Source organism: Tympanuchus pallidicinctus, unplaced genomic scaffold (assembly GCF_026119805.1).
Source record: "Tympanuchus pallidicinctus isolate F22 unplaced genomic scaffold, pur_lepc_1.0 scaffold1, whole genome shotgun sequence".
In the NCBI taxonomy this organism is placed as follows: Eukaryota; Metazoa; Chordata; class Aves; order Galliformes; family Phasianidae; genus Tympanuchus; species Tympanuchus pallidicinctus.
Window position 1 is genome coordinate 90,279,459 of NW_026294618.1, and position 27,358 is coordinate 90,306,816.

General features: G+C 43.0%; 2 protein-coding genes across 2 annotated transcripts in view; both read left to right on the forward strand.

The window, feature by feature from the left end:
• RRP15 (ribosomal RNA processing 15 homolog) overlaps positions 1–6,522 on the forward strand; it is a 30,501-nt gene extending 23,979 nt beyond the window's left edge. Inside the window, exon 5 of the mRNA XM_052681546.1 lies at positions 525–6,522. Coding sequence (XP_052537506.1) covers positions 525–677 — 153 coding nt within the window. The 3' untranslated portion in view covers positions 678–6,522. The remainder of the gene's footprint in view (positions 1–524) is intronic.
• A 4,408-nt stretch (positions 6,523–10,930) lies between these two features.
• The window catches only part of TGFB2 (transforming growth factor beta 2), a 62,680-nt gene continuing 46,252 nt past the window's right edge, over positions 10,931–27,358 (forward strand). Inside the window, exon 1 of the mRNA XM_052685384.1 lies at positions 10,931–11,805. Coding sequence (XP_052541344.1) covers positions 11,463–11,805 — 343 coding nt within the window. The 5' untranslated portion in view covers positions 10,931–11,462. The remainder of the gene's footprint in view (positions 11,806–27,358) is intronic.

Sequence of the window (27,358 nt, forward strand, 5' to 3'; positions counted from 1 at the left end):
TAGAGGCAGCTTTGCACCATATGACAAGTCCAGGTAGTGAGGTAATAATCCACATAAAGGGGATTTGGTTCACGTATCGCCGAATATGTTAAATATTAAATTTAGGTTTTTTTAAGCCTTTATTAAATCCATATTTGTGTTTTATAAATGTGCCAAGAAGTGTTCTAATGAAGCAGCACCTGGGGGTTAATAAATGATATCATGAATCCATTCTGATTGCCAAGAAGGATTTTAATAAAGGAAGCCGTGCCCAGGGTTGACTGTTTCATCCACAAGGAATAACTGTTTTCTTTTCTGTGTTCCTTTTATTGGTTGGTTAAAACAAATTCACTTATTTGCATCAGATAGTTATGATTCCCCTGTTTATTCACGTAACGTTTGTGTGAGGTGCTGACTTTTGGTATATCTGTCTGTGCAAATTTGTGTGAGGCATTATTGTGGTTATATGAAGGCTTTCCATCTTCTACTGCCCCTTTCACATTCATCTCATCATCCTCTTCCTTCTCCTCCCTTCAAACATATAGGGTGAAGTAAAGTCTGAAGACGGACCAGAATGGAGTATACTGCGTGATGACTTCATGATGGGAGCATCTATGAAAGACTGGGATAAGGAAAGTGATGGAGAGGGCAGTATTGAACAAGGAGGTGGTTTAAAACAAGAAGATGACAGTGACTGAATGAAACTGAAAGCATTTCAAGATATTTTTCTTTATTTGGATTAAAAATCAACATTCTGTGAATGTACAATACTTGGAGGCTGTCTCTTCTTAAAGAGTCTTGTACAACTCGAGTTTTTTTTTTTCCACAGTGTCCAACTTTTTAAATATAGCTTAATTTGCTGTACTGAAATCCTGAAATATTTTTCAAAACATGTATAATTTTCAACGTATTTCCAAAACATTTTGTGTAGTCAAAATAGTGGCACTTGCCCAACAAAAGATGAATTTTGCCAAGGTCATTAAAAGTTTATACATTCGTCATGGCAATTGATGTATTAGTGTGCCTGCATTTCCAAATCAGTGTTACACTTTGAAAAGTTGTTAGCAATTCACGGTAGAAATGGCTTACAATAAACACAGAAATGCTGTCACCTTATAAAGTTATCAGGCTCCTGTAGAGCCTTCATTACTTTGGTTAGGAAAGGCTTCATAGATAATAAAGAGAAGTAACCATTAATGTGATAGTTCTGGTCTTGAAGCGTTAATCAGATTGAAGATAACTGTGGAAACATATTTGCAAAATGAATCTTGACCCTACTGATTGGCTTGTGTATATGTATGTACATATAAAAAAGTAGGTATAAAAGTGTACACATGTATGTATGTTTTTCCACTGTAAGCTTGAAGTTACATGTGTTAAGAGACCAGTAAGAGGAAGAGACAGTCATTGCTATTGTGTTTGTTAGAGCAGAAAAATCTTTTCTTGCAACACTGTATAAAATTGTATTTAGTGTTGCTTCATTTGCAGTTCTGGTGCTCTGGTCTTTTTCTGTAGGGAACCGGACCTCTGAGCCACACTCTGGGTTTAGTCAACTGTAATGCTAATTCCTCAGGTCTGCAGAGTGTCAAACAAAAGCCCTTTCTCTTAAGTGCATACTGTAAGGATACCAAATGTTGGCTTTGATTGTGCCACACCAGTTTCTTCTGATAGATTGTTGGGTTGCAAAGGTGCAGAGGCTAACTGCAGTAATACAAGTACTTCATATGTAAGCAGATGTATACAGAAAGAATAGGATGGTGCGCAAGGAGTTTTAGATGAGAGGCTGGGTCTGAATTCTGCCTCCTTTGTTTTGGATTCTCTTTCTAACGCATTTCTTCTCTGTTTGCTATGTGAAGAGAATGCTTTGGGGCCTATTAATTGATGCTTTATATAAACAGTACTATTCTGTCTGTGTCTACATTTTCTTTCATGCAGACCTTTCTTTGTAACTGCTTATGTCCAATATATGATTAGGAGAGCCTTAAATTTTCACTCTTCCACACTGAAATGTGTGGTAAGATGGTGGATTTAGGTTTTTTAATGTAAGCATTGAGAAGGGCGGGGGGGTGAACTATGTGTAAATTATAGCTTAAAAATATACATTCAAAATGATACAGGGAAACTCATCCTAACAACTGGCAGTGGTTGTATTATCTCTAGCCTATTCATCTGGTATACATTGTAGCATAATTCTTTGAGGAGAACTCAAAGCTAACAGCAGAAATGTTTAGATTTTCAAGCTGCTTTGAGTGTTAAACATATTAGATATCTGCGTAGACATTAGTTTGTGGCCTGATATTTATTATCACAAATGAAGGCATACACCCAAAATATCAAGTGGCAAAACCACAGAAGTTTGACATATGGTTATCCTAGCTTCTGAAGGTTAGACATCTGTACAGCTGTTTAGCTAGAGCTGGCATCTCATAGAGCAATACAAAAATGTACTACACTGAATTTTGAGTTGATAAAGCAGCATAATAGTCTAATCTGACATTGTTTTCTTTCTGTACGGTTTAGTTACTTTGTGCAGAAAAACTATATCAGCACCTTTAAATCTGCAGTCACTAGGTTAATATCAGCGGTCCCTGTTTGAGACCAAGCTGTTAAAAATTATGCTAGTTTTTCTTAGAAACTGTAATGTCCTGAGGTGACTTTCAGAATACTTATGGAATACTCAGATGTTTGTAGATTTTATAATTAATTTGCTTATCTTGAGCTTCCATTTCTTCTTAAAGTGCACAGCAGTGTTTAAGTATTTTGCCTGTAGGTTGAGTGTTTCTTGCTTTTTAAGAGGCATAACAGACTTTTATATTGGATAATTTTATAATTCTGATACTGTGCCTTGCCCTTTGGTTGTGCCCTATGCAGAGAAGCTTCTATAGTGACTTCAACAGGTAAGTAATTCCAAAGGATAAGCTTAGGAGTTTTGTGGCAGATGAAAGCAGTATAATTTAATTTTAGGCTGATTTATTTCACAAGTTTGACTAACAAGTCTAAAGTACTAAACCCTGTTTGGCCTGGAGATCTTCCAGTCTCCCTTTTTGATAGCAGGATCAGCTGTCCCACCTGCTTTCCTATAACCTTTACAGTAATATTCTTTTAAAGCTATCAAAAAGGAAGAACAGCTTTTAGCAGCTTTTCCCAGACATCGCAGCTCTCAGTCTATTTTGCCTGCTCCCATGAATATCTCTGCTTAGGCAGAGCTGTGCTGCTGCCCTTCATTCCAGAGAGCATGAATCATCTTGACTTTGTATATTTCTGTACCTATCTATATAAAGTCAATAAAGATGGGGTGGTTCCAGTTTTGTTAGGCTTCAAGCCAACTCTAGAGTATGTAGAGTTTAATATTCTATGAGTTGCATGCAAGTAACAAGGTTTTGTTTAATCAGAGAAGGCATTGGGTCAGTTCTTCCCATGTCTGCTCTCCTTTCTAGTTTCACAGCAAGGAAAGCATGATTTGGCCTATGGAAAAAAAGACCTTTTCTTCCAGTCTGCTGCTAAGGAAAGACTAGTGGTGGAAGATTATTGTGCCTGATGCTGCTGCATCACCTAGTCTGCCCTGTGGAAACAGGGGGTGAGGTCCCACTTCTGCTTTGAGGCAGCTCCTCCTGGGGTTCGCAAACTGGGAAGAGCAAAAGAACTGGAAACTACTTCCTAGCGGGGGTAGGGAGGTAAGATGGTTCTTTTTATTTCAGTTGTTTGGAGGCCATAAAAGTGTTTTGTCTATCTGAAGTTTCCAGAAGAAGGTGGTTTGTAAAGCTGCACCTGTTCAGAGCTGGCTTGGTAGCTGTCTTAAAGGAGGAAAGAAGAAGTCATCTAGCACACAATACTGCACAACTTAAAATGACAAACTCCTCATTCTATTAAGCTTGGATTAAATAGATGGAATCCCACTTCTAAATAAGACATTAAACTCAGACTCTGGGTCTGAGATAGATGTGGGAGACGGGACAAATTCTTGGTTAACAGATGGTGGAAGGCCATCTGTCTCCTTTGCTATTATCCTAAAGTAATAGCTATTAACCTCTGGCAGTATGTAAACCTCAAAGGTTTCACCTCTATAGATGACCAAGCAGATAAGGGCTTTTCCTTGGTCATTCTTAATCAGATACAGAGTAGCGGATACTTCTTAGACAAAGCATTTTTGGTTTTGAATGTATCTTCGTAATTGCTTTTCTCTCTTAAGGAACATGTTGAAATAAAAATCTGGCCAGATTAGCTTCAGCACCAGAGATGCTTGTCCTGGCGTAATGCTTCAACCTTGGAAATGATTTCTGTTTAAACCCTTGTGTTTGTCAGATAATGAATTATGCTTTCTTCAAGCTTTCCTGTGTGACCACATGAGTACAGATTACTTCTGAGAAACACTTTGGAAGGTGATTTTAGGAGAAAGTATTATTTCCTCATAATGTCTCAATCATTCAAATAGCCCATCTTCCTGTGTCAGTGAGCAAACTCTTTAAGTCTTATTTTCAACATTTTCACTGTTTCTTAGTTCTGTTTTTTGTATGTGTGATGTTAACTTGTGAGCCACTAGCCCAGATCAGATTTATGTTGAGATTTGATACAATTTCTTGCAGATAAATGTTCTCAGAAGTAGCTAGTTAAAAGCAGCCTTTTATTTTGTGCATTGTGTCCAGGAATAAATTCTGGACTTCATCCATTTTAGAAAGGATGCCTGAAGTTGGGCACATGAAAGCATGAAAACTCTCTCTATAGGGCTGGGTACCAGAGCTTACTGCTCTGGTATAGACTGCAGTATATCTGCACAAACTGTACGTACTCTGACCACCTCACTGTGCTGCTTAGAGAGGAGGGTTAATCTTGGAGGTTGTGTTAGGGACTAGGATTTACAAGACAGAACACCTTTCTCATGATATTCCAGTGCAACCAGGTGAGGCCAAGGCTTCCAGTACTATCATTGTTCTCTCCATCTGCTGTGTTCATTACATTTATTGTACATTTTATTTTATTTTTATTACAGTTTTTGGTGTCACTGTCTAGAAATAAAGTAGAAGCAAAATGTATTCTATATAAAGATCATTCAAGTAAGAAGGGAATTGAATTACCTGTGTTTTCCTGTAGCATCAATATTTTTTCTTAGCAGAGGCAGAATGTTTCTCATTCACTTTAGCTAATGAGAATTCAACAATTATGTTGAAGCATAATACTGAACCACCTGCATAATGACTTTTTTAATTATTGTTACTGTATTGCAGGATTAAGTTTTGGTTTCTTGTTCCAGTGGTGATGTGTGTGCTGTCTCTGCATGTTGCCATTTTAGAATAGCTAACATCATAAGAAGGCTGCTATTATTTGAGGTTAATATAATCAAAATGACCTACCAAACTGGGGATAAATCTGCAGCAAATACTGTGCAATTCCTTCCCTCCTTTTGCATTCTGCTGTCAGTGTGCAGATAGCTTGCCACTGGCCTGCTGGATTTGACCTCTGAAGGCCAGCGCCATTTGATGAAATTTTGTAGAAGGCAATGACTTCTAGGTGGCCTAGTGTAGATCTGGCTCAGAAATCATCTGGATTTGAGTCTAAATTGCCACTATCACAGAATTAATCAATGCTTACTTATAAACTAATGTAAAACTGAGGCTCATGATATCCCTAGCCGTGTGTGGAGCAGTGTTGTGGCTCTAGGGGGACAAGCTCAGGATGCCAATTCTTCTGGTGCTGGTACCCTACAGAGCAGCCCTCAGCATAACAGAATTGTATCAGCCTCATATAGACCTCTTCTGTAGAGAGAGAGGAATCCCAGCTAAGCTGAAATGAAGCTTTCTGAAGGGCCACTCAAGAATATTAATTTCAGTAGCCAAGAATAGATAGGTTTAAAAACGTACAATGTTGGAACAAGAGGCAAGAGAGGCAATACAAAGACTTCTCTGGAACTTGTGTGAGTGCAGCAGAAAACCTTAATAAAAAAACCTTTCTTTCTGGCATAATTGAAAACAAAGAACTGCTTTCTGAAAACTCATTAGGATTATCTTAAACGTGTGTGCTTAAAATACATTAGACAAGGAAATTCTGAAGCGGCATTGACTTATTAAAGCTTTTCTTCTGTGTGGACTTCACCAGCAGCTTGTGAAGAAGCCAGAACTCCAGTCCCAAGGCTGTCTGGCTCTCACTAGGCTAAATATTGCATTACTGCCTGGCCCATTTTTTGAATTTGCTGCCAATTAATCTTGTTCTATATGTAATCTCCTTAAACTCTCTGAAGTGCAGTGTAGATGCGTATTCTAACTCAAGTTGCATCATTTTAATTTCCTGAATAGACTCCTGTAGATTCTCTGCTAGGAATATAGTATTTATAGGTATCATTTGTATGTTATTTAGTGGGGCATAACCCAAATCATCATCAAGTGGTTCAAAAATAGCATACAACAGCTGTAATGCTGAGGATGAGGTGCAGGTCAGGGGTTCAAACACAGGGATTAAAGAGATGGCTTCTGCTCTATTGTCTTTATTTTGTTGTACTTGCTGTAAGTGGATGTCAAGACCCTGTGGTACACAAACCACTGTGCTTCTCCAGTTTTGTTTTGTTTTATTTTTTTTTAATTTGTATTTTTAGTTAGCGAACCTAGTGATCGTTTTCTCTGCTGATATTTACAGGGGAAATCTTACTGACTTGAGTGGAAACAGGATTTCCTGTGGTGATTAAAACCACAGGTGCTAGGATTAAGGAAGGCCTTTTTTTTTTTCAGTGGTACACACACTGAAACTGGAATGATACAGAGAAGATTAGTGTGGTAACCCTGGGGCTGACAAGCAGATTTGGAAGAGTACATGGAGGATCAAACTGGGAGGTGTAAGCATGGGGAAGGAACTTCTCTGGCATTCACAAAATCTTTACCAAGACTCGAGTCTTAACTAATTTAAAGATGGGGACTCTCTGTGAGAAGAAGGAACTCCTCTGAATGCAGCACTGATATGTGCAGCCTTCGTAGAAAAAAATGTCTATTTTCAGGACAAAAAATGTAGCTCATTGATAATTGTGTTGATTCCCAGGGAACCATGATATCTCAACACCTCCTTTTCCTTCAAATTTTGGTCATTCTGGCTCAAAGTGTTGGGATCAGAATTCTGTCTGAAGTCATTGTTATTTTTGTGATTGCATTCTAGATGCCTTTTATCAGGGTATGGTTTTAAATGCAGATTGCACACTGTGTTGTGGGCATCAGGGCTTGCTGTAATCCCGTGTTCTCACTCGATGGGGGCCTGTTGACGACTCTCTTGTGATTGTTTCCACAGAACTTTCTCTATCCTCAAGAATGAGAACTTTCATCTGTGTATGTATTCTATTTATTTATAGTTATACATTTATATCAGAAACATACCTTTGATTTGCAAGTTGGCAAGTAGTTACATATGTGCATGTATATATGGATAGCAGTCGTGCGTGTTAAGCAGTATGTTATATAAAGTAGCCATTATCTTCTGGAACGTGAGCGTTGCAGGAGCAGGCTGTGGTTGTGTGAAATGCAATCCCACTGGCAGTGGGGCTGCTTGTATTAGTAAGGTCAGCAGGATCTGCTCTCAGAATTCATACAGGCATTACTGCACACACTAATGAAGTGTACGGCACAGAGGTATGGGCTTCTACTTCAGTAAAGATAATAAACCCTGAGGTTTTACTATTTATTGTGGTGTATATATTAAATTTTTCCATTATTTGTCATCTCCTTTTTGCCGTACCTTTATTAGGTGCCACCTTAGCTCTTCAAGCTGAACACTCTTACGTGCCCTTTTATAAAGAGGAGAATTTGAATGTTTCTGCCTCGCACCCTGCATCAGAATAACTGAGATTCTGCGTGACCACAGCAACTGCTGCAGATTTCTGTGTGTGCCACAAAGAATTAATTGTGCAAGCATCCTGCAGTCGTCATCGGCGTGCGAGTTTACAAAAGTCACCTCTTAACTTATAAAAGTTATTCCTCTTCCAACAGTGTTCTTTAGTTTATGAAATGTGGCCAGCCACCTTACTTAATGACCTGGTCGTCAGCAGTTTTAGAAAGATTATTGCCTTTGTGTTTCACACAGCACATTTGCGTATAACCAAAACAATCTCAAAAGAAACCGCAAATTGTAAAATCCTGACCACATAATTTTTAAGTTAATAGGAAACATGAAACTTTTAAGTTTAGTGAAGTAACTTTCCAGGTGTCCCTGTTTTTCTAATAAACAGTTACTGTTTATTAAAATATATATATATATCAACATTTTAAAAGACAGTATTGTATTAAATTCAATGCTTCAGAACAGATAAGTTCTGTTCTTTCCCTGTGTGAATGGTGAAGGCCAGTTCCTGCTTTCTGGTTTACAAAGCTCCCACTGACAGCAGGCACTCAGGGTAAGTCCATCCGCTTTGAAGAGGCAGAGGGAAAGGTAAGTGCTTGCTCAGTTCAGCTTTAGTGCCTGATAATCCCTGCAGCTTTTGAAGCTGATGGGTACTCCTTAAACACAAACTGTTTAGAAATGGATAAGAATAGAGGGCTTTTTGAGATAAAACACAAAGCCATAATTAGGATAGGTTTTGACAGATGTACCTGAATATTAAAGGTAGAATGTGAAAGCTGAGTTACCTGTGCAGATAATGCCTTGAGTATATTCTGGCACTACTGCTCTTTGTCTGGCTTTGAGGAGTGTATGGAGTTTGGCTAGGTAATTTTGGACATTTTATGATAGTCTCTTCTGGACATTGCTTTAGCAAGGTAAAAATATCACCCAGTTGGAGTCCAGTTTGCAATACTTTTTGAGATAAAAATATCAAATGCAAGTGGTGGTTGGCAGTAGGCAGTCAGTGAGGTCCCTTCCAACCCAAGCCATTCTGTGATTCAGAAAATAAGATCAGATAAATTGTGATGTGTATATCACAGTGTGTGCATTCTAGTTGGTGGCTGTCTGTATATTGCAGTGGCCCAGCAAGTAGGAAGATGTCCTTTCCTGGGGCAAGTGGAGCAGCTCAGGCTTGTGCCATAGCCTGCTGCAGCTGCTGGCAGTTTAGCTCAAGCAGCCTTTGGGAGCAAAAAGGCCAAAGCCTGGCTTGCTGCTGCTTCTGGGAAGTTCTGCCTGGCAAACATCACCATGGGGATAATGGGAGGTTGTAGGGAACTGAGCATCGTTGCACGGGAGAGGCAAAGCTAAGATGAACCTGGGTAGACCTGACACTCTGCGTTGCACAGAGGCTTAGAAACGGAAGCAAAAGCGCCCTTTCAAATGAGAACAAAATGAAATGTCTTCCTAGCCAGGCTGCCAAATCAGGAGCAATCTCAGCGGAATCTGGTCAGATGGGTTTGCTGTCAGCCTGGTTGCATCTCTGGTGGCTTCTGTAAGGCACTCTGGAGCTTGGACCCCAGCATCTATGGCTGCAGGGACAGCCCAGCCTATACTCATACCTGAACAGGGCATTGCCGAGGCTCCAGGGCTGTTCTAGTGAAAGAGATGGCAAAGTTTGGAGTCTTTTTTCTTCAAATTGTTATGAACTGCAGGGATGTGGCAGGAAGGTTCTTGCAGAGCTCTCTAGAGGTAACAGTTCCCTACAGGAGGAGAGAGTAGAGTGCCTTTATAGAATCATTAAGGTTGGAAAAGATCACTATCATCATCTAGTAGTCCAACCCTTGAGGGCTGTGAAGCCCCCAAGGCGAGTAATGGGCAGTGCCCTCAGCAACAGCAACTAACCAGCATGGGGCCATAGGTTCAGCGTGAGGCACTTCTCCTGGTTTCAGCTGCAGCTTTAGGAGGAAATCACTTAATAGCCTTTTTCTTCGGAAGAGTTTGCTTTATGGCATAAGGCTGAGGGAGTGTGGGAGGTCATTTCTGGAGGGCAGAGTGGGGCCCGAGGTCAGAGCCTGGCCCTTGCCTTCACAGAGCTCCAGGCTCAGGCTGCTATGTGCGCTGCGGCCGAAAGAGGCAGTGGAAAAACTGAATTGCAGACGCAGCCTGAGAATGCGGGGCTTGAGATCTTCTGTCAAGTGCAGGGAGGAGAGCCGGAGCTGAGCCTGCTTCCCGCTGGAATTGCCCCAAACGTGCGTGGAAGTGAAAAGAGTGGGGAGTGCAAAGCCCTGTCTGCTGCTACCGGGGGTCCTCGTCCTGCCCCCCGCGTACTTGCATGGAACCACATCCAGGCGCTTAATTGTAGCGAGGTTGCCGTTTGACCCAGTTACCCTAATAAGAGGGTAAGGGGCGCCCTAAGGGGCGAGGGGCGCTGCAGCCGTTCTTTTGAAGGAGGAAAAAGAGATGCGCCTGGGCTGCCCCTCTCATCCCCGGGCTACGGCTGTTCCCTGCCGGCTTCGGAGGGGAATAAATAGGCGGGCGGCGGCGGAGCCCTCCGCTCTCTGCCCGCAGCCCCACCACGTCACTTCGCGGCGAGGCGAGCACGTGGGGCGGGGAGCCCTTATAAATCTCCCTCTCCCTGCGCGGCCGTGATGTTATCTGCTGGCACCCGTCCCCTCCTCGCAGGGAGCGCCGCGGGGCCGGGGGAGGCGGGGGGCGCCGGGCGGAGCGCTAGGGCCAGCCCCGCGGGGGAGGCCGGCCGGCAGAGCGGAGCTGCGGCCAGCCCCGGGCGGCCGCTCCGCGCCTGCGATCCGCGGGAGGCCGTCGGGGCGGCGGCGGCGGCCTCGCTGAGTCGCGGCGGAAGGAGGAGGAAGAGGAGGGAGCTGGAAAAAGCCCCGCAGCAGCGCGCAGCGGCCCGGCCGGGGGTGGGTCGGTGCATGCGGCGCGGGGCGCACGCAGCAGCCTGCGGGACGCGGCGGGCGGACGAGCAGCAGCAGCCGCCGCCGCAGCTCCGCCGCTCAGCGCCGGGGCCGGGCGCCGCCGCGGGGCCGGGGCTGCGCGCCGCCGGGCGCACACGTGCGCGCCTCTCCCGCCGCCGCCGCGGGGGCTGAGCGCCGGCACCGCGGGGCTCGGCTCGGCGCCGGCTGCGGCAGCGCCCTTCTGCCCATCACTTCTTCCCCCTCCTTTTTTTTCCCGTTTTTTTTTTTTTTTCTTTTGGGTTTTCCACCCTGCGCCGCCAGCTCGCTGCGAGCAGGCTCTTTTCTATTTACTTGATTTGCGAGTTTATCTATTTGGTTGGTTTTTCTTCCTCCCCCCTATCTTTTTTTTTTTTTTTTTTCTTTTTCTTTTTCTTTTTCTTCTTTTTTTTTTTCTTTTTTTCTTTTTTTTTTTTTTTTCTTTTTCTGCCGCTCTCTCCACCCCCGACTCTTACTAGGCTGCTTTTTTTTTTTTTTTTTTTTTTTTTTTTTTTTGTATCACTATTGGTATTTTTTCCACTGGCGATTCCCGTGCGTTTGTGGATTGCAAGCCGTCCTTGCAGTCCGGTTGTTCACTGCATTTTGTCTGCAGATCCTCCCTTTGTTTGCACATATCCCCCTGTTATTTTTTAGTATTAAACCCCCCATCCCCCCACCCCCATCGTTGTCGTTCGTGGTTAAAGTCACTCTTTTTTCGGGGGGCGCTGTATTTAAGCACTTAAGATGCACTGCTATCTCCTGAGCGTGTTCCTCACCCTGGATCTGGCCGCCGTGGCTCTCAGCCTGTCTACCTGCAGCACCCTCGACATGGATCAGTTCATGCGCAAGAGGATCGAGGCGATCCGGGGGCAGATCCTGAGCAAGCTGAAGCTCACCAGCCCCCCGGACGAGTACCCCGAGCCCGAGGAGGTGCCCCCGGAGGTCATCTCCATCTACAACAGCACCAGGGACCTGCTGCAGGAGAAAGCCAACCACAGAGCCGCCACTTGCGAGAGGGAGCGGAGCGACGAGGAGTACTACGCCAAAGAAGTTTACAAAATAGACATGCAGCCTTTTTACCCCGAAAGTAAGTGCTCTGCGGACGTGATTTCGCTTGGCGGTGCCCACCAGCCCCGTACATCACAACCCCTCCCTCTTTGCTCCTTTTGCTCTCAGTATCCCATCTGGTTGGTTATAGGACTTCCTTTAGATGGGGGGAATGAGTATGTTGAATGGGGGGGACTCGGTTGCCCCCCAGCTTCGGATCCCTGCTGGGATGTGGTCCCCAGGGGTGCTCCGCTGCCCCGGGTGCAGCCTCTGAGAGGAGCCAACATCTTTCCGCTGCCGTTGTTTCCCTTGGAGTGTCTGAGTCGGGCAAGTTTCCATCTCTCCAGAACTGAAAAGAAAAGGAGGTCTTGGAAAGAAAGAAAAAAAATAATACAACAAACCCACAACAAAACCCGCAGCATTCCCTCCTGGGTTCCCTTCACCCCTCCAGCACTGTCCCATGGGTTGGTGCTCAGCGAGCTCAGGCTTCCCCCTCTGTCCCTCCCCGTCTGCCCGCTCGGTGCATGGGCGCTTTCATTTCAGGTAGAGGAAAAGTTTTCCCTTCTGGGTAGCCTGGCTGCTTGGAACCTGTCTCAGCCCGTCTGCCTTCTCGCTGCTATTAACCACTCTGGCGATCCGTGCCACGTTTTGTGCAGTGAAAGGGTACAAACGCACTGTGCTGACCGGATCCACCGAGGGCGACTAAGAATCGCAACGACGTGCCTTTTTGTTTGGGTTGTGAGCTTTAAGCGAAAAGGGAGAAAAAAAGAAGAAAAAAAAAAAAAAAAAGGGAAAAACACCGCACTCCCTTAAAAGAATCTCGATCATCATCGTGCCGAGGAAAGTGAAATACCAGAAGCAGAAAGTAACTCCTCCGCTCGCGTACCCAGAGCCGCATCCCCACTATTTCGCCTCTCTCCCTTCCCTCTGTCTCCCCTCCCACCACTGGACGCCCCATCTCCTCACCGGCTGGGTCGGCAAAGCACATCCCTCCGGCTCACACAGATAATGCAGCCATCTTGGTAACTTTATCCTAGAGTTTCTAATTGCGTTTTCTCTTATTTATTTTTAGTTGAGCGAGTTGTAGCTTTGAGGCTTGCTCTGTCTTGCATGTGATCGTCCCAGGATGGCAGCCAAGGCATCCGAGCCCCACGCTGGGCGCAGCTGCCTCCCTTTGTTGTTAAATGACAGCATCAGGTACGGGACACCCTGGCAGTCAGGGATGTTTTAGTATTGTAATTACGGCACCATCCCTAATAGCCATGATAAATACACTCCACCCCTGTTACCCAGAGGAAAGAAATAGTTTTTTTCTTTTTTTCTTTTTTTTCTTTTTTTTTAAAAAGAAAGAAATATACATTTGGAGCCAAGAGGCTACGAGCAAAGAGGTTCGGTGTAATTTGCAGTAATAGCAACTAAGTCAGTGTTCAGATCAGTGGGGCTTTGGTGAGTTTTGTTGAAAGCCAGCACTTCTGTTTTGGGACCACCTGGGTCGTATCCTGAGTGGAGCAATGGGCACCTATGGGCAGGGCTAGAATGGCTGAGAGCCAAATGAGGGACAGCGTCTGGAGGTGAAATGCCTCTGTCCTTACCATGTTCCATATGTCTCCTGCTGTGAGGAGATTCCCAAAGACCAATGGCCTAGAAAGTGCAGTTACCTGCGCTGTGCCTCTTGGGTGGTGTGGCAAAAGAGGATCTAATTATAAAGCCTTGTCAGAGGCCAGGTTTGCACTGAAGGATCAATCCAGGCTTTGGACAAATAGAGGAGATTGCAGGTACCTACCAACAGAGTGCATCACAAGTTTGGGATCAGAGGGCCCCACAGCAGCAGATCCCGTCCTGCTGTGCGCGCTGCCGCGAACATCCCAGTAAGTAGGTTAACTGCTTTTCCACTGCTCTCTAGTTATACCAAATGGAGCAAACCTTTCCAAAAAAGACAGCAGGGATGAAATCGCCCCACCATATTTTAAAGGAAGAACTTGAAAGTGCAGATTCAAGGTGTCTCAGAGCACATTTCTTTAACTCTGTGTTTTCTCCACGCCTGGGAGAGGCAGGAGGGAAAAGGAGGGTCGCACGCTGCCAGGAGGGAGGCATGGGAAAGATCAGCGGTTCAGTCCCTGCCTCGAGCCGTGAGCACTCGGCAACCGCCTGCGACCCAAGTATTACAAATATGCTCTAATTATACTCGTAGTCGGCCGTATATCACTGCAGATCGCTGATAGGTCTTTGTGGGGCATTTTATAAAGTTCAGACTAAATATTTTTAGCAATGAGGAGATTTAAAAGGAAAACTATAAGAGATATTGTATATACCCTAAGGCATATTTTGTCTTAAATATTATCCTTGGCCAACTGTACTGTATAAATACAGTAAATATGAATAGAACTGGCGAGGTGCCAATCTCCTGGGATGAATTTTAGTCAAGAAGGTATTTATGGGATATAAATAATACTGTGTCAACATTTAAAGAAGGGATCTGATTAGTTTTGAATTTATTCATATTAATCTTTTCACATGCTGTTAGTTTAAGGCTCAAAGTAAAGTTATGCTAAGGTTTACCGATAGTTTGCACTGAGGAAGTAAGGGGGCATCTGGCATCTCACTTGACAGTCCACTTGAGGTTAAAGACACATCCAGTGTGGAAATACATGTGGAAATTCAGCGAGCGGGGGACTGCCGGACCCAAAACCAACAGATGTGAAAAGCAGCGGCGGAAAAAATACTACAAAGAGGTTTTGAAAAACCCGAAGGCTTTTGTTTGTGAAGCATGCCTGCGTGTGTTGTGCTTGCGGCAGCGTGGGTTAGCTGCTGGGAGCTTAACTCCCTCCCAAGTGCAGTTGGCAGCCAGAGATCGAGTCGTGTTAGAGGTTTGTTGTTTATCAGTTCCTCGTGAATGATCCAGGCCATTGACTCAACCTAGTTATTATTGATCTGAGGCTGAGTGATAATCATCACTGCACTGATAATAAACAGAAATCAAACGCCAGCACAGCAAGCTATAATGCTAATGCACAGCTGGGGTACTCAAACAAAATAGGCATCATGTGCATGCAAGGGATGGGCCTGATTCTGTTATCTCTATTCATAGCAGTTCTTATTGCAGACAGTGAGTTGATCAGTACTGATAGCTGAAGGCTTTACAAGGCAGATTATGGGTTCTTCTGCATCCTGGGAGATGGCTCAAGTAGCCCCAAGAAATCACAGTCCTTCTTGGCCTGATTCTGATGTCGTGCGGATTTTGGGGTGCCTCTCCATGTTCTTGCCTGAGCTTGGTGGTGGGCTTGGGAGTTGGACTCAGCAGGGACCCACAAGGATCATCAACTTGGGATAGTCTATGATTCTGTGATTTTTGGGAGCTCTGTGCCACAAATATCACTTTATGCAGTCTGTCATTCTGATGAGCCATTCGCTTAATGAAAGCCAACATTATGTACTGCCTGTGCACAATGCCATGCTTCTGCTTTGTCAACAAGGACTCGATTTACCAGCAATTACACCTATGTGGGCTCCTTTTCTTCAGGGCACCGGGGCTGCTGTGCTCTGGCCTCCTGGCACTGCCAGCATCAGCTCCACGATGTGACCGGCCCCAGTAGTGCATCTCACATGCGTGCACACAACAGAGATGTTGTTTTGGGATTTCCAATGTTGTTAACGATATGAAAGCAGCCCTGACAAGAACACCTGAGATTAAAACCTTCTAGCTGTGCTGATGTTACTACAGAGCTCTGCAGCAGCACTTTGGGGTACTGCCTCCTGTTCACCACAGAGAGGACTTGAAGCAATGGGAAGGCTTTCCCCAGGAGGGACGTGGGAGGAACAGCTCCTTGCTTATGAGCGACACTTATTACAGGCCTCCTATGTGGGGATGTTAAAAACAGGAAATTGCAGATGGCTTTAAAAAGAGGCTGGGTTTTTTTCTGGACAGTAGTCATCTACATGTTACAAGGGATAATAAAATAATGTGCTCTGGAGCGCTGACTGGGTGAAATCAGAGAAGCTCTCTTTAACTCCTGCTCATGTTGAGCAGCTGTGGGGTGCAGTGCATGTGGTCTGCTGCCTCCTGAACCATCCATTACTGCTGGGAGGTTGTAGTCTGGTGTAGTGAATCCTCCTTCACCATGATTCTCCCAGAGAAGCCTACAGAAAAGCAAAAACCCATGTCCCAACTTGGGTTCCTACCACTGCAAGACAGAAACATAGGGCTGTCTTCTGAAGCCAGTGTCACGGCCCTCTTTGGATCTGTTTTAAAGAGGTGCTTCCATTCTGCCCTTTGTTGAGTGAAAGGTTAGCTGAGCATTACAGCCCCTGCTACATCCAGCCCTTCAGGGGTATGAGAGTTTTGCCATTTCAGAGACCATGTCCTAGTCCTCTGCTAGTCCTAGTCTTCTAGTACTGAAGGAGGACCATGTCTGAAGATCTGCTGGGCCTTCCTGAGGCTAGAGCTGATCCTGCTGCCTGGTTGCAGGGCTGGGAGGGAGCAGGTGGTTGTGCAGAGATAAGAGACCATCCTAATCTTCATCAGCTGTTGCTTTTGGCTTAATTTGACCTCAGCACACTGCTTCAGTTAAGTGGTAGTCTTTAATGTGATTGCATTATTTTGAAGTTGCTACTTTCAGAGTACTTCTGAGATTTTGAGGTTCCTGCTTGTGTAATTACTGAGCAAGAAGATGAATGAGAGCTCCAGGCTGTTGACTTTAGTGAGCTTCTTCAGCAAGGTACTGAAACACGTGTAAATGGACTCATTAGCACTAAGATTATATGTGTGCCCGAATAGCTTTCTCAATTGGGACCTGGTTCATGGGATGTTTGCAGGGATGAGGAAAGCCAGACAGCTCAAATCCCTCTTGCTTCTTTTAAATCTGTCATTTGGGTATCAGAACCTGGCCAGAAGGAAATGTGGTGCAAGGTTGTGCTTATTGTGAAACCACTTGCTGCATGTTTTTGATCAGGATCAGGCAGTTTTTAGCCTGAGAATGATATGTCCCCCAGGTATTGCTTATTGTAGTGCTATGCTGGGGATGTTTCATTTTGTTTGTTTAGATTAACATTTTTATTTGGATTCTTTGTTCAGTGGACTTTCCCATCCCGCCTTCCACACCAGACTGTTGTTTGTTTTCAGTCCATTCTCTCTGTGCTTAGCTGCAGCATTGCTATTGGTGGACTGCCTGCAGGGTCCATCCAGAGCAATTTGGTTCTTAATGCACCTCTCCTATGCATCTCCTCGCTGTCCTTGCTGAAATTTGCAGATTTGTCTGGGACAACAGGATGAGGAGTTGAAGAAACTTCACATGAAGTTGCGTTTTACCTCATTCCAGTGTGACCAGTTGTTTATTATTCTCTATCAACAAAATAGCCCCCCCCCCCCGAGGTAGCTCTTACCCTGCTGTGTATGTTCCCCAGCACCTACCTTTGGTTTAGAGGAGGTGTGAGAGTTTGCAGCCATCCTGGCAGCAGATTTGTGGCAAAGAGCATGGGGAATATTCAGAGTTTCATTTGGAAGATGAGAGAGATTTGCTGTGTTGTTTTTATTTTTCCATATGTGATGCTCATTGATGTATTTACTATCTTCCCAATACAATTGAGCTATTTCCACTGAAATCTTAGGGCAGAAGCCTCTTTTAGTTTTTAGACAAGACCTTGCATGATGAGATGCTGGTAAGTGGGTGAGATTCTGACATACTACTGCAATGGAAACAGCTTATGAATAATAGCCTGACTTCAGGTTATTATAAATAACCATACAGGTTACTTGAAATGATAAATTGACCTTAGAGCTGACCCTGTTTTGGGCTGGAGATTGGACTAGATGTCCTTTACAACTTAAATTAACCTATAATCCTCATAATAATAATTTTAAATGCAAGAAAAACAGTGTAGGATGTTTCAAATTCCATAGGGTGGTCTAGAATCAACTATCACCAAGTTTCTAAAGATGTGCTTTGTTATGTGGATCTTGCGTTTGTTCCTCTGCCTCACAGCTTCCTTGCACCAAAAAGTTCCTGTTCTTCTACCTTCTTCCCCCATTTTTCTTTTGTTCCTCTTGTGTGAATGTTTCTTTCCAAATAACCGTAAGTTGCATGTAAATAGAGTACTGTATTACATTTCAGCCAGAGCTGTAGCATCCTTTAGGCAAACAGAGGGGCAGAAAGGGAAATGTTGTGATGCTGACCCTTTGCTTTGTTTGTTTGGCTCCTTCCCACCATATCTAACCCACACTGCACTGACAAATACCGCATCTGTCTTGACAGGCGCGTTCACAAATAGCCATTCATTCATAACTTGGAGCTGCTGCAAGGCTCCGTAGCGGTTGCTTAATCTGACAGTTGTGTGTTTAAACGGAGACTTTAAAGAAAAGGCTTTGCAAAATGACTGTCCATTCAGTCTGAGTTTGGGAAAACCAGGAGGGAGGTCTTGCGTGAAAGAGGATACTGTGCTTAAGTGTGTGTGTGTGTGTGTGCATGCGTGCACACACGCGCATGCATATATTTCAGAGTTTTGAAACATCTGGTGTTGCCAAAGCCCGAATTGGAATGTTCTGGGAAGGATAATTTAATTTTTAGCTTCTGGATTCATTTCAGTGATGGTAATTTCAACACTTCCTGGGGAGAGTCTATCAGTGGTTATGTGCATCAAATGCAGCAGTAAATCTGTCATTCTTTCCATTTCAGTTTTTCGGTCTTACAACTTCGTTATTTTTCCCTGTTTGGCTGGTGTTAGTATCCAGTGTTTTCCCTGGCTTCATTTCTTTTAAACCCCTGCCTTGAATTTTAAAAGGCGAGCTAAGCCTGCTGAAGTTCCTTCTCTTGTTTTTGTTTATGTATAGCATTTGCGATTCAGCAGTGAGCTCAGCGGATGGTAACTTGTTTTTATCATAGTGATGATTGAAAGATAATAATCAGAACATGTTGGTTTTCATTCCTTGGGGGGGAAAAAATAAATGAATATTCAGCAACCCCGTGAGTGGACACTGTACTAAGGAGAGTGAAGAACTAGCAGCCCAGACTCTTTGGAAGTGTCAGAGTACCTAACAATCCTGTACTTCAAGAGAGCTTCTGGGCAGTAATAATTACTAAAGTTGAGCCTGCCTTTGTGCATACAGATGATCTCTAGTAGCTCAGCCTGATCGAAGAGCAGCCCTTGCTCACAAAGGTGAGCCATGTCTGATAGAATGTATAAATTGACTTTCCAGGATGAGAGATGAAGCACTTTGAACTGCCCAGTGAGTTTTAGGAAAGGACAACCCAAGCAGAACTTTTCATGTCCCGAGTCACATATAAACACGGTGCTGCAAATCGTTGGATGCATGTTGGGTTAAAATAATGTCAGAAGAAGCTGTCAGGGAAGATGTGATCAGAGTCCAATGCTCACCATAGCCTCTGGTAGGCTGCTTTTTCTTCGTCCACCGTTACTTGCTTCCAGGGCAGGGACGTGCTGGGAAAGCTGGGAGGTGTCACTGCTGCCCTGGGAATATAACAACAGAGAAGCAGCTTTTCCCTCTGCTTTGAACTTGTAGCAGTCACACTTCTAGGGTTTGATGCAGAAATCAGTCCAGTTGACTGGGTAGTATCACTCCATGAATACCTTGGAAGTAAAATTTATGGATACTGGGGTCAGATCCACTGACGTGTGACACCAGTGGTTTATTTATTTATCTGTGCACCTATGGGCAGTGCTTCCATCGGGGATATTTGCCCTTTGGGAAGGATAGACAATATATTATGTTCTGTAACATGATAGAACATTTTAGTCTGCCTGGAGATGTGCTGGATCTATACAAATCCTTGATGTTCTCATTCTCGCCCAATCTATGAGAGATCCAGCCCAGTTTTCTTGGCTGTTATAGCTGGCTCTGGGCTCCCCTGGCAGAGCAAGGGCTATGTGTATCTTGTGCCAATCACTGCTCTGTATCAGTTTTTTTCTCTGATGCACACTTTGGAAGTGAAGTAGCCACATTTCAACATTGAGGTATGCTGAAAGATGCCTGTACAATTTATTTGTGCTGCTTGTTGCATGTTTACCTAATGTATAATGGCAGGCTATTGCAGCAGACAGTACATACATCTTTGGGTTTGCAAGAGAGGAACAAGTTCCAGCTTTCTTGAAAATAAATTTGCTGCTCTGATCTGGTGGAGTGATAGGAACTGAGAGGCTCCCTGCCAGGGTATACAGTTTGGAAAGGAAGGGAGCTAAGTAAGCATCTTTGTCCCACTTAGGATGGACTTGAGCAGATTGTTGGGGGTCTCTCCCTCTCTTAATCTGGATTCTTTATCCTGGTTTATCTTTGTCCTCGATGCTAGGAGCCATGTATTTGGAAACTTCACATCCCTCTTGCTAATCAGGGAAGAAAAGAACCCCAAAAGCATCTAGAAAAAGAGATCTTTATAAAGGTGGCCAGAGGCTGAGTTACAACACTATCATGTGTCTGAAGGATCTTGCATCCTTCCAAGTTGGAGTCCCATTATTTACCCACTTTACTGGGAGACTTAATTTTCTCTGGCTGAAAGTGTATTTGTTGAGGTAGAGTTTGGAAAGAAATCTGCCTAATGCACGCCTGCCACAAGGCCAGCTATACATGTGATACAGCCAAACCTTTCCATTCTTCTGCCTTTTGAGAGTATGTTCCCCAGATTAAGGGCTGTGGTCCAAAGCCTGCTGAAAACACTGGAAGTCTTTCCATTGACAGCAAAAGCCTTTGGATCAAACATTAAGTACTGTTCCTTTGTTTCAGAGAACAGCCACATCTTCAAAATATATTGGGACGTGTTACTCGAATGTGGTACTTTCCTTTTTATTGAGTTGCCGCCAGAGATGTTCTTCTATGTAAAGCTTTTTTGAAAAGAAAAAAAAAAAAAGTCACTTTAAAAGCAAACACCGTAGTAGCTTATTGATAGAAGCATTTGATGGCAGATGTCGTCTGGGAACAGCATATGGCAGCAACATGGCAAGAGCTGCAGAAAAGGAGGCATGAGTTCACGTTGTGTACTTTTTAGGTATTCCACACTTCCCCCTATCTAAAATAAATGGCCATGTGACTGCATAGGTCTTGGCAAATAAACACACCATAATCTATCTCTATCATCTTCCCCACAGTGAGTTTTTGTCTTAAAGTTCATCACTCTGCATCCACAAGCTTCTTAGAAACAAGGATAAAATCAGATGTTGGCACACAGACTCTCAAGGCTGTGAATAAAAATGTGGCAAATCCCTGAGCAGTGGACTGTGAAGAAAGGTCAGGCCTAAGCCAATGAGGTGTTTTAATGTTATCAATAAAATCCTGAAAGTCAATTCTGGATGGAGCCAGAGCCATGAAAACAACTTCTAAAAGTCAATTTACTGCATGATAAATGCTAAGTTTACAGGCTGGAAAGCCAGGTAGTGCAGGAATGAGAACTGTGCTGATAGCATGAAAGTGCATATGGTTTTCTGTAAAGCTCCTCTGAGTAGATATGTCACAAAGTGTCTTCCGAAATAATGAGTTAACTTCTGAGGTACATTTTTTTTTTTCTTTCTTTTTCTTCTTCTTTTTTTTTTTTTTTTTTTTTTTTTCCGTGGATGAAAGGTTGGAACAATTTAATTTTGAGTTGGTAAAGCCACTCCAGATTTTTTCCTTGTGTTGTTGAAGTTGGAATCTGTGCAGTGATTGTTTAGGCAAGCAGAACCGTCATTGTGGCTGGGGATTTAAGAAGCACCTAAAGGAGCTAGGAATTTCACTCCTGCTTGTTACTTTCAGGATCCCAGCCTTTTACTCACATAAAGCCTGAGTCAGGTAAATCTGCTTTGCTGATTAGAAATGTCCAGGGTTCTATTTTATATCATGTTTTTGTTAACAACGTACTTTTCAAAGCTGGGGAGACTTATCAGCCTCTACAGGTCTCAAAAAGTAAAAAAGAGGCAAGAGAGAAAAATTTTATTTTATCACAGAAAATCATCTCTGTTGTAGCACTTACTTTGTCATATTGAACAGAACTGAATCCTGAGCAATTTGAAGTGCAATATTAAACCAAAGGTCTTGATTCTTATTTAATCTAAGGGAATATTACAGTGTCACAGGGTGTCAAGTGCCTTAATGTAATGACAACCAGAGCTGCAAGCAGGCTTCTGAGTGAACCTTGATGTTACTTCTCAGCTGAAGTAGATATTCATTTCAGCAGGTAGGCTGTCAATTGTTGCCAATGACCAATACTGCACTGTGTTTTTGGAAGGCTCAAGCTCGTGATGCTCTATGTCTTGAGTCACTGTAGAATGGGCACTGACTGGAAGCCATCATTATGATCTTCTGACCTCCCTATGTGCATTTTCCAGGCCATAGAATTTCCCTGAATTCATTTGATAAATTGTTCCAGCAACTAATTATATACATTTGAAACAAGCATCTTGGTGAATTAAATTTGTTGAGCATCAAGTTCTAAACTTTGACCCAGTGTAAACCTTCACTCGCTGTTTGGAAGACTGTTGTCAAATTTGTGTCCAGTTCTGCAAGAGAAAGAAGTTTGGCAGATGGATGATGATCCCGTTTCAGGGACCATGAAATGGGGCTGCCAGGAGCTCAGTGCAAGCTGCTTTACCCAGCTTTGTGTGAGTTTCAGATCCATAGACTTTGACTGGACCAGTTTTTAAGATTAACGTACTGTGCTCCCTGAGGCAAGTCGTAGTCCTTTTGTAGCTGTTTTTGCAACTCTCATCTGAAACCCTTCTGCTTTATTTACACACTGGTGGGACTGTGGAAAACAGCAGTTTAAAGCAGTTCTGCACACTGTGATGTTATCAAACACGTGCATATTACAGTCTCTCTGCTCTTATTCATAATTCTACAGTTTATACAGCTAACTTCAGCAGAAACTTTTCTAGGAGCTCTACTAAGAGAGCTAAAATTCATATTTGACTAACTACCAACCAGGGTGTTCCCCTCCCCAGGTCTTTTTCAGAGGTGTTGAATCTCAGGATGGAATCCCATACTCTGTAAATAATCTCAGTCCTCTCTTCCTAGGGTTATGTTTTTATATCAGTCCTGCTGACATATGTATTTTGCTGTCTGTGCATACCAAGCAATCTAAGTCACTCATATTTGTGATGTGACATCCTCAGTATTTGTCACATCTCTATAATTATTTCATCTACAATTGGTTAATAGTGGCTTTGTTTCCTTCCAGGTCACTGATAAAAATATTACATAACAGAGTACTGTAAAATGAGCCTTATGGGACCTTGTTAGAAGCCTGTCTTTCAATAGTGGTTTCCTGTCTACCATTATATTTTGAGTCTCATAAAAAAGCAAAGCTTTGGTTCCTTTACTGTGTGGCCATGTTGATGTCCTGCTGTTCCTGATTCTTAATGAAATCATTATGTAACACCAGCTTAAATGTCTTACAGCTACACAAGTATATTATATTCAAACAGTTGTTTTATCAACAGGACTACTGGCCCTGCTCACTAAGATCCTGGATCAATGGGCTCTGTTTTCATGTTTATACTCCCTTAACTCCTATGAGTTGATTCTCATTCCTGCATTTTGCATCTTTAGTCTGTGATCGATATAAGGCTGACTGTATATGTGAGGTAGCATGAGTTACTCTGTCTGGACAACACATATTAGCTAGCAAATGTGTTCCTGAATTATAATCTTGAAGATACTGTCCAGTGTTTGGGATCTGCTGAAAGCCGAACACTTGGCACTGAATTAGATAGCTCCTGGGACAGCTCTTTACAGTCTTGGTACAAGTTACCTTGTCTAGCTTGTTTCACAATGTCTGATTGCATTAGCTGTTGTTTTGGGACTTTCTGAATTGCTGCTGGAACAGAAAAATCAGGGCTGCCTGGATTTTTTATTTACAGAAATGTATTTCTTATTTCTGTTCTGTTAACTTTAAGAGGTTTTTGTCTTGTATTGGATGAGTACCACATCATTAAATATTATCTTTAAGTTTCTTGGCCATGAAACTCTTATGCCTGCTTGATTTTCTCATTTGCTATCTGCAGTTCTTATTTTCTGATGCTGTTATTTTCTGTTCTCATCAGCTATGACTTTTACTTGTAATATATTGTTCTTTTTAAATTTTATCTTCTTATAGTTGCAATCAGGGTCTGTTATAGACAGTTTTCTGTCTCAAGAGATCTTATTTGTTAATGATGGGCCTGCACAGGATACTAAATATTTGTTCATAATCCTTTCCACTTTTCTCTGTAAATACTTCTGTCCAATTGTTGCATCTCATAATTGTGTTGTATCAATCTTTGTATGACTGTGTCCTTCACAATACTAAACCTGAATGCTTGCAAAGCAGTGACTTCGTGATTTTGCACTGAAGATAAGATACCATGACTAGTTTTACCCAAGCTGTGAGTCTTTCGAGTCATATCTGGGTAAGCAAATGATCTCAAAGTAAACTGGCATTTAATCAGTATCCTTGAAGGTGCTTAGTTTGCTGAAGCATGGTAATGTTGCGATGTTAGGCCTTTTGGGGGCCAGGCTTCCTGAGCAGTGCTCAAGGAAGGCCAGATACCTAAAATAAGAGGTACTTAGAAAGCAGCTGATCAGAGAATAGGATCTCATCAAGAAAGAGATAAAAAGGCTCAACCTAGCTAAGTTGATTCCTTCTTGCTACTGGGAGAGGTGTAGCTCCTAACTCTGGAAAGGGGAGTAGGTGGAGATAATCTATGCAGTGTTCAGTCAGCAGCTCTCAAAGGATGGTTGTGAGGTTGCAAGAAGCAGTGTGGAAAATAAACGATGTTTTGGTCTTTCTTTTCCACATTCAGTAACGCAAATTAGTAACTCTGTGTTGCAGAGAATTGGAGAGCTATATAGTTATCCGAGTCCTTAGTCTACAAAGAATGTGTTAAACATGCTGTAGGCAGGATGGATCATAATTCTTCCTAGTTTTTAGGAATTAATAAAAAAAGTCATCAAAACTAGGAATGCTTGTTCTTAAACAGTAGAGTTGTTGCTCTCTTTAAGTCTTTCCTCTTAAAGCTAAACTGGATTCAATTTTATCTTCAGGGAGTTGTCTGATTTGGACAAGTTACTCTGTAAAACAGAATAATCAGCTTTTCAAAATTAATCTTCTGTTTGACAGCCAGGATTCTATACCTTGATTTGGAGCCAGTTATTCATGACGCTCTTCAGATATGCTCCTTCAAGCTGTGTGGTACTGTTTGTTCTATAATACTCAAGCTCTCTTTATTGAGCTCCATAGTAGTCTCAGGCCTCAGCAAGCATCTGCACAATCCATGAAGCATTTAAGGGATCTGCCTAGACCAGGCTGGTGGGAAGCAGAGGAAGGAGATGAAAGCTAAGCAGGCAGGTGTGCGCTTCCTGTGCCCTGGCAGCTTGGGGCAGTAAGTTCTCCAAGAGGGAGAGCTCTCCCGAGCAGAGGATCACCTTCTCCATGCTTTTCCATTCCTGATTTACACTGGAGCAGAGTGTAAATAATTTTAATTGCAATTACTATTCTAAAACAGGAGATTTTGCATGATTCTAGTGTGGTTAAAAACGTTCACTTCCCTCTGTCTCTAACATTCATCTGTAACCCACTGTATTTGTCTTAATCATTTAAAGATGCTTTGAGTCTGTGAATCTCGACTTCTCCACAATGCACAAAAAAAGTCACTTTCTTTTTCTTTTCCTTTCCATTACACTTCTTGTATAATTTTTTTTTCTTTTTCTTTTTTTTTTTTTTTTCTCCCCGGAGTGCAAGAGTTGGACAATCCAACCTGCTTTTCTTGAAAATGACTTGCTTTCATTTCCTCCTCCAGCCAGGGAATAGTTTGGAAACTCAGTTCTCTGGACCCTTGGCTGAACAGGAGGCAGCCAGCTGCATGGGCTGCCAAGGGAACAGGAGCGCTTCCTGGCAGAGGTGGGGCCAGAGGAGCCCTGCCTGTGCCGTGGGACTCGCTTTCATCTCCTGCACTCAGCAAGGCAGCACTGAAATCTCCTGACCGCAGTTTTATCTTCCAGTTAGAATAGCTGAGCACTGAGGCCCACTCTTTTTTATTAATATTTTTAATTAAAAAAAAAAAAAAGACCTACTTTCTCTTAGAAATAATAATAGATGTCAAAAATACTAGTCCATCCTGGACAATCCAGAGTGAATTTCTATGGGTGTGATTTTTGAACAAGGGAGGATGGGCACTCCCATCTGCCTGGCAACCATCACTATCACCTTCAATGAATCCTCTCATTGTGTAACCATGCACATTCAATTCTTGTGTTACAAATGGGATCCAGGTCTGTGCTTTACCCATTTTTAAAGTTCTGGGGACATTTGGATTTGTGGGTTTGGTTTTGGAGCGCTGAGCTTTGCAGAATATCTGAGCCCTTTTGCTGAGGTGAAGTGCTGGGCAGAGGAGTGCTTCAGCACTGTAGTTGTATTTAGTGACTTGCAGACAGGTTGCTGTCAGCAACACAGCAAATCCTTTATTTAATGGGATGTTCTTTGAAATGAAATTTTGCAGGTTTCCTGGTAAAACTCAATTAAACTCAATTCCTTGTTCTGCACTTTTGAAATCTTTAACAGAAGTGCGCAAGTGAGAAGAGTTCTCTTCTAAGCCTTCAAGATGCCTGAAAGCATCTGTCCTCTTTCATGATTTCATCACAAATATGATATAGAAGAGGTCCTGGTGTGAAAATAATTTCTGTGCATAATGTTTTCTGTTATTTGCCTCCAGGTCTGACTGACATAACTACATCTTTCAGCGTTCTCTGAGTAAAGTCAGCAAATGATGAGGGGCTCCTCTGAAGAACTGATTGTTTCACTAGCATCAATAGCACGGGAATTCTTCCCAGAGCATAAAACCTTGTTATCATAAGAAAGCAGGGAGGGAGATAGAATTTCTTTGATACATGGAAGTGTCTTTTTTTGCCTGTTATTATGAAATTCTAGATAGGGTGAGCTGGGCTTTACACACTTCCAAACTGGGTTGATTTAATTCATGCTATTCAGGTTGGGCTCTGAAATTGCCTATGGCTGACTTCCCCAAAAACAGGCCAAATCACCCAGAGCAAATACATGAGATTTGTGCTGTGCAAAAAACATTTTCTCCATCAGAGTCGTTCTGTTAAGAATTCTTGTTTCTGACTGGAAGTTGGAATGTCTGGGATCCTCCTGTTGTAGAGACTTGGCTAGCCTAAAGTAAACATAAGAATGCCTATCTTACCTTCAGTATTACAAAGCAGTGATATTGTTTTTGGGTATTGACAGCTGAGCAGGTAGGCACAAGCATTCTTAGTTCAATGGAATTGGCAGCTGCTAGGTCATTAGTAATCTTCTCATCACATTTGACAAGGAATTTAGACTTTTATTGATGTCACCAAAGAAAAAAAATGATGTGAAAGGAGTCTTGTTTTTCTGTGCTGGAAAAGTGGAAAAAAGAAAGAACTTCACTCTGGATATTCTTTTTATTTTTTCCCTTATTGAGAGGTGCTAAGTAAAACATCCATGGGTAGGAGCAATCCAGCTGGGGCAGCTGTAGCTACCCACGTTTGATGAGTCAGGGCTCTCCAGAGCTCCTGTGACAGAGATCCTTTTCTTTGCTCCCATTCTGGTCCTATGAGTGCCTCAGCCAACTTTCACCCCATACTGCAGCTACTGACAGAAAGG